Here is a 13,548-nt window from a genome sequence, read left to right as displayed (position 1 = left end):
GAGTTGACAAGGCTTGAAGTAGTTGAGGGTATCCTTAATAGCCAGGGAGTTCCTCAGGTCTTAGTGGTGGATAGAGAGTTTACAAAATGCTGTTAAAGCAGTTGTGGAGTATTGGGACAGCACTGAAGGAAAATTCCGAGTTGACAAGGCTTGAAGTAGTTGAGGGTATCCTTAATAGCCAGGGAGTTCCTCAGGTCTTAGTGGTGGATAGAGAGTTTACAAAATGCTGTTAAAGCAGTTGTGGAGTATTGGGACAGCACTGAAGGAAAATTCGAGTTGACAAGGCTTGAAGTAGTTGAGGGTATCCTTAATAGCCAGGAGTTCCTCAGGTCTTAGTGGTGGATAGAGAGTTTACAAAATGCTGTTAAAGCAGTTGTGGAGTATTGGGACAGCACTGAAGGAAAATTCGAGTTGACAAGGCTTGAAGTAGTTGAGGGTATCCTTAATAGCCAGGGAGTTCCTCAGGTCTTAGTGGTGGATAGAGAGTTTACAAAATGCTGTTAAAGCAGTTGTGGAGTATTGGGACAGCACTGAAGGAAAATTCCGAGTTGACAAGGCTTGAAGTAGTTGAGGGTATCCTTAATAGCCAGGGAGTTCCTCAGGTCTTAGTGGTGGATAGAGAGTTTACAAAATGCTGTTAAAGCAGTTGTGGAGTATTGGGACAGCACTGAAGGAAAATTCGAGTTGACAAGGCTTGAAGTAGTTGAGGGTATCCTTAATAGCCAGGGAGTTCCTCAGGTCTTAGTGGTGGATAGAGAGTTTACAAAATGCTGTTAAAGCAGTTGTGGAGTATTGGGACAGCACTGAAGGAAAATTCGAGTTGACAAGGCTTGAAGTAGTTGAGGGTATCCTTAATAGCCAGGGAGTTCCTCAGGTCTTAGTGGTGGATAGAGAGTTTACAAAATGCTGTTAAAGCAGTTGTGGAGTATTGGGACAGCACTGAAGGAAAATTCGAGTTGACAAGGCTTGAAGTAGTTGAGGGTATCCTTAATAGCCAGGGAGTTCCTCAGGTCTTAGTGGTGGATAGAGAGTTTACAAAATGCTGTTAAAGCAGTTGTGGAGTATTGGGACAGCACTGAAGGAAAATTCGAGTTGACAAGGCTTGAAGTAGTTGAGGGTATCCTTAATAGCCAGGGAGTTCCTCAGGTCTTAGTGGTGGATAGAGAGTTTACAAAATGCTGTTAAAGCAGTTGTGGAGTATTGGGACAGCACTGAAGGAAAATTCGAGTTGACAAGGCTTGAAGTAGTTGAGGGTATCCTTAATAGCCAGGGAGTTCCTCAGGTCTTAGTGGTGGATAGAGAGTTTACAAAATGCTGTTAAAGCAGTTGTGGAGTATTGGGACAGCACTGAAGGAAAATTCGAGTTGACAAGGCTTGAAGTAGTTGAGGGTATCCTTAATAGCCAGGGAGTTCCTCAGGTCTTAGTGGTGGATAGAGAGTTTACAAAATGCTGTTAAAGCAGTTGTGGAGTATTGGGACAGCACTGAAGGAAAATTCCGAGTTGACAAGGCTTGAAGTAGTTGAGGGTATCCTTAATAGCCAGGGAGTTCCTCAGGTCTTAGTGGTGGATAGAGAGTTTACAAAATGCTGTTAAAGCAGTTGTGGAGTATTGGGACAGCACTGAAGGAAAATTCGAGTTGACAAGGCTTGAAGTAGTTGAGGGTATCCTTAATAGCCAGGGAGTTCCTCAGGTCTTAGTGGTGGATAGAGAGTTTACAAAATGCTGTTAAAGCAGTTGTGGAGTATTGGGACAGCACTGAAGGAAAATTCGAGTTGACAAGGCTTGAAGTAGTTGAGGGTATCCTTAATAGCCAGGGAGTTCCTCAGGTCTTAGTGGTGGATAGAGAGTTTACAAAATGCTGTTAAAGCAGTTGTGGAGTATTGGGACAGCACTGAAGGAAAATTCGAGTTGACAAGGCTTGAAGTAGTTGAGGGTATCCTTAATAGCCAGGGAGTTCCTCAGGTCTTAGTGGTGGATAGAGAGTTTACAAAATGCTGTTAAAGCAGTTGTGGAGTATTGGGACAGCACTGAAGGAAAATTCGAGTTGACAAGGCTTGAAGTAGTTGAGGGTATCCTTAATAGCCAGGAGTTCCTCAGGTCTTAGTGGTGGATAGAGAGTTTACAAAATGCTGTTAAAGCAGTTGTGGAGTATTGGGACAGCACTGAAGGAAAATTCCGAGTTGACAAGGCTTGAAGTAGTTGAGGGTATCCTTAATAGCCAGGGAGTTCCTCAGGTCTTAGTGGTGGATAGAGAGTTTACAAAATGCTGTTAAAGCAGTTGTGGAGTATTGGGACAGCACTGAAGGAAAATTCGAGTTGACAAGGCTTGAAGTAGTTGAGGTATCCTTAATAGCCAGGGAGTTCCTCAGGTCTTAGTGGTGGATAGAGAGTTTACAAAATGCTGTTAAAGCAGTTGTGGAGTATTGGGACAGCACTGAAGGAAAATTCCGAGTTGACAAGGCTTGAAGTAGTTGAGGGTATCCTTAATAGCCAGGAAGTTCCTCAGGTCTTAGTGGTGGATAGAGAGTTTACAAAATGCTGTTAAAGCAGTTGTGGAGTATTGGGACAGCACTGAAGGAAAATTCCGAGTTGACAAGGCTTGAAGTAGTTGAGGGTATCCTTAATAGCCAGGGAGTTCCTCAGGTCTTAGTGGTGGATAGAGAGTTTACAAAATGCTGTTAAAGCAGTTGTGGAGTATTGGGACAGCACTGAAGGAAAATTCGAGTTGACAAGGCTTGAAGTAGTTGAGGGTATCCTTAATAGCCAGGGAGTTCCTCAGGTCTTAGTGGTGGATAGAGAGTTTACAAAATGCTGTTAAAGCAGTTGTGGAGTATTGGGACAGCACTGAAGGAAAATTCGAGTTGACAAGGCTTGAAGTAGTTGAGGGTATCCTTAATAGCCAGGGAGTTCCTCAGGTCTTAGTGGTGGATAGAGAGTTTACAAAATGCTGTTAAAGCAGTTGTGGAGTATTGGGACAGCACTGAAGGAAAATTCGAGTTGACAAGGCTTGAAGTAGTTGAGGGTATCCTTAATAGCCAGGGAGTTCCTCAGGTCTTAGTGGTGGATAGAGAGTTTACAAAATGCTGTTAAAGCAGTTGTGGAGTATTGGGACAGCACTGAAGGAAAATTCGAGTTGACAAGGCTTGAAGTAGTTGAGGGTATCCTTAATAGCCAGGGAGTTCCTCAGGTCTTAGTGGTGGATAGAGAGTTTACAAAATGCTGTTAAAGCAGTTGTGGAGTATTGGGACAGCACTGAAGGAAAATTCGAGTTGACAAGGCTTGAAGTAGTTGAGGGTATCCTTAATAGCCAGGGAGTTCCTCAGGTCTTAGTGGTGGATAGAGAGTTTACAAAATGCTGTTAAAGCAGTTGTGGAGTATTGGGACAGCACTGAAGGAAAATTCGAGTTGACAAGGCTTGAAGTAGTTGAGGGTATCCTTAATAGCCAGGAGTTCCTCAGGTCTTAGTGGTGGATAGAGAGTTTACAAAATGCTGTTAAAAGCAGTTGTGGAGTATTGGGACAGCACTGAAGGAAAATTCCGAGTTGACAAGGCTTGAAGTAGTTGAGGGTATCCTTAATAGCCAGGGAGTTCCTCAGGTCTTAGTGGTGGATAGAGAGTTTACAAAATGCTGTTAAAGCAGTTGTGGAGTATTGGGACAGCACTGAAGGAAAATGTCGAGTTGACAAGGCTTGAAGTAGTTGAGGGTATCCTTAATAGCCAGGGAGTTCCTCAGGTCTTAGTGGTGGATAGAGAGTTTACAAAATGCTGTTAAAGCAGTTGTGGAGTATTGGGACAGCACTGAAGGAAAATTCGAGTTGACAAGGCTTGAAGTAGTTGAGGGTATCCTTAATAGCCAGGGAGTTCCTCAGGTCTTAGTGGTGGATAGAGAGTTTACAAAATGCTGTTAAAGCAGTTGTGGAGTATTGGGACAGCACTGAAGGAAAATTCGAGTTGACAAGGCTTGAAGTAGTTGAGGGTATCCTTAATAGCCAGGGAGTTCCTCAGGTCTTAGTGGTGGATAGAGAGTTTACAAAATGCTGTTAAAGCAGTTGTGGAGTATTGGGACAGCACTGAAGGAAAATTCGAGTTGACAAGGCTTGAAGTAGTTGAGGGTATCCTTAATAGCCAGGGAGTTCCTCAGGTCTTAGTGGTGGATAGAGAGTTTACAAAATGCTGTTAAAGCAGTTGTGGAGTATTGGGACAGCACTGAAGGAAAATTCGAGTTGACAAGGCTTGAAGTAGTTGAGGGTATCCTTAATAGCCAGGGAGTTCCTCAGGTCTTAGTGGTGGATAGAGAGTTTACAAAATGCTGTTAAAGCAGTTGTGGAGTATTGGGACAGCACTGAAGGAAAATTCGAGTTGACAAGGCTTGAAGTAGTTGAGGGTATCCTTAATAGCCAGGGAGTTCCTCAGGTCTTAGTGGTGGATAGAGAGTTTACAAAATGCTGTTAAAGCAGTTGTGGAGTATTGGGACAGCACTGAAGGAAAATTCGAGTTGACAAGGCTTGAAGTAGTTGAGGGTATCCTTAATAGCCAGGGAGTTCCTCAGGTCTTAGTGGTGGATAGAGAGTTTACAAAATGCTGTTAAAGCAGTTGTGGAGTATTGGGACAGCACTGAAGGAAAATTCCGAGTTGACAAGGCTTGAAGTAGTTGAGGGTATCCTTAATAGCCAGGGAGTTCCTCAGGTCTTAGTGGTGGATAGAGAGTTTACAAAATGCTGTTAAAGCAGTTGTGGAGTATTGGGACAGCACTGAAGGAAAATTCCGAGTTGACAAGGCTTGAAGTAGTTGAGGGTATCCTTAATAGCCAGGGAGTTCCTCAGGTCTTAGTGGTGGATAGAGAGAGTTATGAGGATGAAGGTGTGTGTCTGGGTTGTCTGTTCCTCAGAACAGTGTACACTTAGTGTAGGCTTTATTGACTCCAGCTCATACACCTCACGAAATTTTGTTTTTTTATTACAAAATATATAGTACAGCTTAAGAGACGGAATCTTGAAGAACCACACAGAAATTACTGAAAATAAGTGGATAAAGTGTTTTAAAGCACACTGTTCACCTGGTCTCAATGAAAGTGTGATAATAAAGCCAGTATTAAAAAGATAAAGGAAATAAAATTAAATCATTTTGATAAACAGATATAAAAGTTTTTTTTAAAGTTTTAGTATATGGTTTTTATGTATTATATGCAGATTTTTGTATTTTTTAGTATTTTTAGTATGTGTAAAGCATGTATGCGTTTCCCCATTTTTTTGTGTTACTTCTTTAAAGGTGTAGTCACAAGATCTTTTCCTTTTTGTATTTAAATCGTTTTAAATCAGCTGATTATTTGCCTGAAGCAGCCTGTATTGGTAAAAGTCTAGTACTAGCAAGCTTTAATAAATTTCCTGCTGTTTAAGTATAGAGTGTCATGGTGCCGGCTTACTTTACATTTTGTTTTATTTTACCTGATTTCTTAGTAAAAAAATGGTTTCTTCTAAGTGGCAGAATTATTTTTATTTGTGACCATTGAAAGAGTAACCATACAGGTCGAGGCCAAAAGACCACTAAAAGAGTAACCATACAGGTCAAGGCCAAAAAGGGACAATGAGGATGACTGAGCTCTTCAGCCAGTTTGATTTCTGCAAGAATTTGGGAATCAAAGGAAGAGGGGGATAAGCATAAAGAAGAAAGCATGCTGAGGGAAACCACAAGGATTGCTGTCTAGTGGATTCATTAATGTTAGGGTATAAGGGCAAAGTACCTGCTGCATCTGTTGTGGGGAGACACAAACAGGTCACAGCAAGGTTTGCCCCAATGAAGGAAAATTCTTTCCGCCACAGACTGATTGAGAGATCACTTGTGAGGCTTCAGAATGGATCTGCTCAATTTGTCCGCTAACATACTGGTTTTCCCTGGAATGTGTTTTGCAACTAGAATGTGGTCTGAGGAAATCACCCACTCCCACACTCTCATGGCCTCTATGCGCACAGTGGATAAGATTGGGTTCCTCCTTGTTTGTTGATGCATCAGACCACAGACATGTTGTCAGTCTGAATTGCAATAGCCCTAGAGAAAGAGCATCATGAAATGCCTGCAACACCAGTAGAACTACTCATCTCTAGTACACTAACATGCAGATTGTTCTCTTGGGACAACCACATGCCTTGGACCGTGCTTCCCAAGAAATGTCCTCCCATGTCAGCTGGGAGTTGCCCGTGGTCACTGTGGCTATTGGGGATTGTAAAACAAAAAGTTGGGCTAGATGAATGTTGTCCAACTGTATCTACCAGTGAGTGTGTCAATTGCAAACTGGAATAAGTCTGACCATAAAGGATAGGGGTTGATGAAGAATGGACCACTTAACAGCTGGAGCCCATTGAAGGACACGCATAAAGAATTGTGCCAAGGGAAGCAATACAATGGCTGCTGGATAGATCCTAGTGCTTGAACAACTGATCTGGCTGGAGGAGATGGATGGGAGTTCAGCAGATGAACCTGATTCTTGATGGTCGATATGTGATGAAGTTGAAGTGATACTACCTGCGTTGCTATATCCAGATGTGTACCAAAGAACTGCAGGCTCTGGACTGGTGTTAAGTTTGATATGGCATAATCTATTGTTATCTCCAGTGACTGACAAATCTGCAGCAAACAGTCCCTGGACTGTAGAAGATGACGCTTGGAGAGGGCATTAAGGAACCAATCATCCAAATATGGAACCACCTCCAATCATTGGAGATTCAGATGAGCAGCCACTACTGCCATGCATTTGGTAAACACTCTGGGGCTGTGGTGCATCCAAAGAGTAGGTTCTGAATTGGTAGTGACTGGCTCCCAGATGAAAATGCAAGTGTCTTCGGTAATGCCCGTTTGTGATAGTATGTGTCGAAATTCTATAGAGCAGATTCAGTCATCTTTGAGAAGAAATGGTAGAATGGACTATACTGTGACCATTCGAAACTCTGACTTCAATTTGCTTAGATTCAAAATTGGTCTCAGGTCCCGTGTCTTTTTTTTGCACTAAAAAGAAGTGAGAGTAAGTTCTGAATCCTATCAGGTCTGGTGGGACCTCTTGGATGACTCTATTGTTTAGCAGCCTTTGAATTTCTTGTCCAGTTATTTTTCTCTGACTAGGTGGAATGTCAGGAAGTTTCTTTCTTTGCAAAAAGGAAGCTGGAGAAAGGGAATGAAATAACCTCTGGATACAATTTTTAGCACACAAGGATCTTTTGTTACATTTGCCCAGGCGTCTGGGGGCAGGGCTAATCAACCCCTGACTGCCTCCAGAGATGGACAGTCAAGCAGCACTTCAGGAGCAGTCTGTCCACACAGGAATCCTGAAAACCTTCATTCTGTGGACCTCGTCTGCCTCTAGGGTAACATCTCCCATTGGTGCTTCCTCCTCTACCTATGGAGTCGTCGTCTCAGAGTGGATCTTGGAAAAGTCCCCGAGATATTTGGAATCATATTTTCTTTCCACCTCTCAAATTCACGGAGAAGGGCCTTTGAGGGGTAAAAAACTTGATTCCCATGGCAGAGTCTTTCTTGTTCGCTGTGGGTAAGCATCTCTTTTACTGATGCCCCAAATAAAGATGTACCATCGAAGGGGGCACTGATATAGGACATCTTAAAGAGTTCAGCAAAGTCACATAGCCACATCTAGGCATGTCTCCCTTAGGGCAATACCTGAACCAGCTGCTAGTGAGGTGCCTTAAGCTGTATGAGAAATTAACCACATTGAATTGCTTGAGATAGACAAGACAGTGGCCAGCTGAGAGGATGTTCTTTTGAAATCGTCTGCAAAGTATTCGATAACTCTCTGATCAAATCTCTGAAATCTCGTAACATGTGCCAAGTAATTATGAGACTTCAGGGCTAAGGTCACCAAGGCAAGGACTCACTTTTCAAATCTGTCCAGCATCCTAGACTCCCGGCTTGGTGGGTGGACAGAACAGCTATGTTTTGTGAGTTATTTCTTAGTGGCTAAATCAATGAGTAACCCAAGACGAAGACTGGCCAGAACCAGAAGGTTCCAAAAATACTGGCTCTTCCTGAGTGGGGTTTTGGAAGACCAGCCACCTTTTTGCCTGAGGATCTCTAAAATGTCACCGAAGGACATGGTGGTGATCTGGGGCGACACTTCTTCATCAAAATTGGTATTCTCCATGATAGACTCCAGCAGGGCATGTAAGTTCCTCCTCTTGCACATTCTCTTCTGATGGGCCTTCTCTGTGGGGTGCTCAGTGGAGGTGGCAGAAGAATGGGGGAGTTCCTCTACAGGAACTGATTAGATACTTGTTGGAACCGGATGTCCGTGTAGTAAGCCTAACTGACTAAGAGCTTGGAGCAGATATAGGAAAGAGGTTGGATATGAAAAATGAGAAAGTGGTTCTCGAGAGAGAAAAATCCCTTTCCACAAGCTCAAAGGCAGATGTACTCAGAGAAACCTCAACCAGCCTAGGCAAATCTCGACCATTCTCAAATCAGTGCCTCGAGGATGGAACAAGACCCAAACTATACAGAGTTGAGGCTTCAAGAGGCAAGGACAGATCTGACATCATCAAATTCAATCCTGGATGCACAGATCTGATGCTGACCTCTCAGGGATTTGGATCCTGGGACCCCAAACAACTGAACAAACTGGAGAAGAAGACAGAATCATTTGGGATGTTGTAGGAAGGCTCATGGATCTGATATGGGAAGAAGCTAGCAAGACCCCCATCTGGATCTCAGCTCTGAGGAATTTTGACAACATTCTATCTATAACCCCTTGGATAAGCTTCTAGAAGACTGCAGAATGTAGTGGATTGTGGCCTTCAATGTTTTTAGGGGATTTGTAACAAAAAAGATCACGGAGCAGGTGATATTTTATTTTACATTTGTTGACCGGGATAGTCCGACTGGACGTGAGTCCATTTAGAGCGGAGACCCAGGGAGAAAAGCTCAAAATTCTTATACAGAAGAGATAAACGTACATTGTAGGTAATGCTCTACATTATTTAAGATTAATAATAAACATATTTATGCACACCTTACTTTGCAGTACAGCTCAACAATCACTTACATTTACAATGCACATGTTTTTATATCAGCTTCCATTTATGATAAACAGGTTTCTGTGAGTATAACAGAAAACAAGCAAACAGTGGTAAAAGATGACTTTACTAGTAGGAAGGCAAGAGTTAAGAGTTAACCCGAAAGGGAATTACATTTTATAGTGGGAGTTCCTGAGTTTGTAGCAGATCAATAGGAGACTGAATTAATCGTTCCTGCAGTGGGAGTTACTGAGTTTGTAGCAGAACAATAGGAAACTGCATTAATCATTGCTGCAGTGGGAGTTGCAGAGTTTCATGGTAGAACAACAGGGGACTGCATCTACAATTCTGTTATGCAGTTACAGGACAGTGTCTTATGTGATGCATGGGCATAACCAGGAGTTTAATAGGTGTGACTTGAGATCATTTTTGAACTGTACAGTTGAGGGAGCTGAGGTCAGAGAAGTGGGGAGGATGTTCCAGTTTTTGGCAATGTTGTGGGAGAAAAGAGCTTTTCCTGCAGAGTTATTGGCTTTAGAGATACAGAGGAGAGATTTTTCTGAGGAGCGGAGGGGGCGATTTGTTGTATACTGGGTTAGGAGTTTGTTTAGGGATGGGGTTTTGTCAGGATATCTTACTATATTGTAGGCTAGTATCAGTTGTTGATAGTTAATTAGTTGGGGGAGTTCTAACCATTTGAGTTCTTTTAGTCCCTGACAATGACAGGTTTTGTAGGTACAGTTGTTAGCAAATTTTGCAATTTTATTATAGAGTATGGCTTCTGTGCGAGGTGCCATGTTTCACATTTGAGGAACCAGGATCTGAGGAAGGCACAATTGGACTGATTGATACGGTAATCAGATGCAAAGCCTTTGAATTAGAAGATTTTGGATCCGGAGATCAGGTCTTTGGATCTGACAATGTTGAATCCAATATTTTTCTGCTGTTGGTAGACAGTTCCGATGAAGACATGGGAGACTTCAGCGGGGAGCATTTTCTGTGCTCCAACGAAGCAGACTTGGTGGCTTGTGGTAGGGGTTTGAGCCACAGAAGTAGAGGCAGCAGGAAGAAGACCTTTAAAATTACCTTGTTGTGGCGATCAGCAAAAGCTCTTGGGTTGAAGGTTGAGAAGTGGCCTACTCCAAGGCAATATACGCACCCGTTCTGCACATCTTAATTTGGGATTTTATGCCCACAAGAAACGCATTTCTTAAAGCCTGTCAGTTTATCTGACAAGGTAGCTAACAGCAACAGTACAACCAATAAACAAATTAATAACAGCCTTTAATAAAAACACTGTAATAACAAGAAATATATATTTTTTTAAATATAGAAAGAAGGAAAAGGGATTAAACTACTAACAATGGTAATTTTTAAAGGAAATACACTGGAATAAAGAGTAAGCACAATACCAACTATGAAGAAACTATCTAAAATATAGTAGAAAACCCTAACACCCGAGAAAGACTAAGAGGGAAGATACAGATAAAAAAAAATAGCTAAGGAGAAGCTTTTTTGAAGTCGTCGAAAGATGAATTCACAAAATATCTAAGAAAAATGTACGAGAAAGGAACCTGTGTTTGGGCAAGTTGGTGTCAAAACAGATTTGGGGCAATGGGGATACATTAAAGCATTATGGGTAGAGGGAGGAGCTTGAGAGTTGGATCAAAAGTCTGGAGTATGTGGCCAAGTCAGATCTGAGGATTAGATCCAAACCCATGGGTTGAGGAAGAATGAAAAGGACAGCATCGGATCAATGCACAAACTGGACGTCCTTTTCTCAAATCTCGCTTTTCCCACAATTACATTAGCATTAGTCACCAGTTAGGAAAATGTGTTTTTGTTGAGCAAAAATACCTGCAGATAATTTTTGCCATAGGAGTTTTTCTTATTCAGTCTAGATGCTTAAAACAAAAAGATGTTGCACTTCACATCCTAGCAATACCATCACTCCACAAATGCTGGCTTGTGTACAGTTAAAGCAATGTAATATTTAACAGGCTACCTTACCTCACTCTCAATGAAGAAAGAGAGAATCAGTTTGAAGAAATGGCCGTTGGGACTTCGGCGACCACTCTCTTTATCAGTATTCTGATTTGACAGGTCAAACTGGTGGAATAACCTACGGGAAAAAAAAGTAAAACAAATATGCAAAGAAATTTGATCTGTAGAAAATGAAATGACCTGCAGAATTTATAACCAGTAATTTACCAGGGAATGATTTTAGAGACACACACTATGTCAAAACCTAAAGCCAAAACCTTTAGCACAAGTGTGAAGCAAAGTTCTGGGATGAGGAAAGCAATAAAGGTTTTTAAAGATAAACGTAAACAGGATGTTTTGCAACTTATTTTAGGAGCAATACAAACAAGCAGCAGCAAAAATAAAAAAATAAAGTGTGCAATACTTTGTGTTAATTGCTAGCAAGTACATGGATGAAGAATGTCACATGTTTAACTTAAAAGTACATAACTTTTAGTTATGTACTTACCATAACTTTAGATGTATGGGATCCATCTCGCCTACATTCTCTACAGATGGGTTCGGAGTCGATCCTCGGCTCCGACTCGGCACGCTATACAATAGCACGAAGTCTCTTATTGGCTGAGTTACCTCATATCCCAAGATGCACCACTACTGCTTCCCCAGATCTTGTTTGTCCGCACACATGCACACACACATAGACTGTTGTTATAAGATTGCCAGGTGTTTCAAGAGAGGAAAACAGTTGTATTCGGACCGTCCGGTCTCTTCTGGCCTCCAAGGCAAGGGGAAGGAGGGTGGGTTATTAGGAATGTAGGCGAGATGGATCCCATAATCTAAAGTTATGGTAAGTACATAACTAAAAGATGTAATGTGATCCTATCTTGCCTACATTCTCTACAGATGGGACAGTGTCCCTAGCACCTAATTCCTGGGTGGCTCATTGGAAAACGGTCCGGAGAACCGTGGAACCGAAGGAAGCTCGACCCCTAGATGCCACATCCAATTTGTAGTGAGAAATAAAGGTGTGTAGAGAAGACCACGTGGCAGCCGCACAGATGTCATTATTAGAGAGCTTGGAATGAAAGGCTGCCAAAGTGGCCATAGCCCTGGTAGAATGAGCTTTCACTGGAATTGTAAGCTCTTTATTTGAAATGCGACAAATATGACTGATACAGTCTCTGATCCACTTGGCAATAGTGACTTTCGTGATGGCTTTGCCCAATTTATTGTCCGAAAAAGACACAAACAGTTGATCTGATTTTCGTGCTTGGTGTGTCCTATCCAAATAGAAATGTAATTGTCTGTGCACATCTAGGCTGTGAAAGGTATATTCAGCTCTGTTTGTATACTTAGGGAAAAAAACTGGTAATTCTAGTGATTGTTGCAAACAAAAGTTAGAACAAACCTTTGGTATGAAGGATGGGTTTGGTCTAAGAGATGCTCTATCCTTGTGAAATACCAGGTATGGTGGTTTGACACATAAGGCTTGAAGTTCTGAAACTCGCCTGGCTGATGTGATAGCAGCTAAAAGGGCAGTCTTCCAAGAAAGAAATTTCAAGTCACAGGTTGCTGCCAGCTCAAAGGGAGGTGCGGTTAATGCGCCTAGCACTACGTTAAGGTCCCACGGTGGTGCGGGATGAGATATAGGGGGCCGTAAAAGCCAAGCTCCTTTAATAAAAGCTTTGCACAACTTATTGCTCATTAAAGGTGGTTCTACGTTCTCGTGAAAATTGGAAATAGCTGCCAATTGAACTTTGATGGTAGATACCGAACAACCCTGGTTGAACAGGGAAGTTAAAAACTTCAGAACCTCTGACACCGAAGCTGTCATAGGGTCTAATCCTCGGAGTTGGGCCCAAATAGCAAACCTCTTCTATTTACTGCTATACATCTTTTTAGTAGAAGTCTTGTGGGTCGAGGACAAAATATGCAAGACTTCAGGGCCGAAAGAATGGCTCCTAACTATGGTCGGAAGAGGAGTAGCCAAGCTGCTAGCTTCAATGAATGTAGGGACTGATGGAGCTGTCCTGACTGATGCGTCAGGAGGTCCGGAACTTGGTCCAGGAACCAGGGACCGTCCAATGCATACTTGCGAAGAAAGGGGAACCAAACTTGACGAGGCCAGTATGGGGCGATTAGAATCACTTTGCTTCCCAAGCGAATCGCCTTCTGAATCATCTTGGGGAGAAGGGGAACCGGTGGAAAAGCGTATAGCAGACCGGAGGGCCAAGGTTGGACCAGAGCATCCTTGGGCATCTCCCCTGGGACTGGAATGAGAGAGAAGAACTGCTGGCATTTTGCGTTGAGGGGAGTTGCGAAAAGATCGCAACATGGAACTCCCCATCTCGTGAAAATTTGTTACCACTTTGTGATTCAAGGACCATTCGTGAGGGGAGAGAATAGTCCTGCTCAGTCTGTCGGCTATCACATTGGATGTCCCCGGAATGTGTGTTGCCACTAGAAAGCGTTTGGTAGCAATCGCCCAATCCCATACCTTCATGGCCTCTCTGCAAAGGGGGTAAGACCTGGTTCCTCCTTGCTTGTTCA

At 42.6% G+C, this 13,548-nt stretch overlaps 1 protein-coding gene across 1 annotated transcript in view; it reads right to left on the bottom strand.

Annotated features, from left to right (window-relative positions):
- The window catches only part of STAG3 (stromal antigen 3), a 4,836,058-nt gene that overhangs the window by 2,501,004 nt on the left and 2,321,506 nt on the right, over positions 1-13,548 (bottom strand). Inside the window, exon 14 of the mRNA XM_044077272.1 lies at positions 11,026-11,137. Coding sequence (XP_043933207.1) covers positions 11,026-11,137 — 112 coding nt within the window. The remainder of the gene's footprint in view (positions 1-11,025; positions 11,138-13,548) is intronic.

This window comes from Protopterus annectens, chromosome 7.part0 (genome assembly GCF_019279795.1).
Source record: "Protopterus annectens isolate FY-2018-M chromosome 7.part0, PAN1.0, whole genome shotgun sequence".
Taxonomy (NCBI): domain Eukaryota; kingdom Metazoa; phylum Chordata; order Ceratodontiformes; family Protopteridae; genus Protopterus; species Protopterus annectens.
The sequence above is the reverse complement of the archived record's forward strand: the minus strand, read 5'-3'. Positions and strand labels throughout refer to the sequence as shown.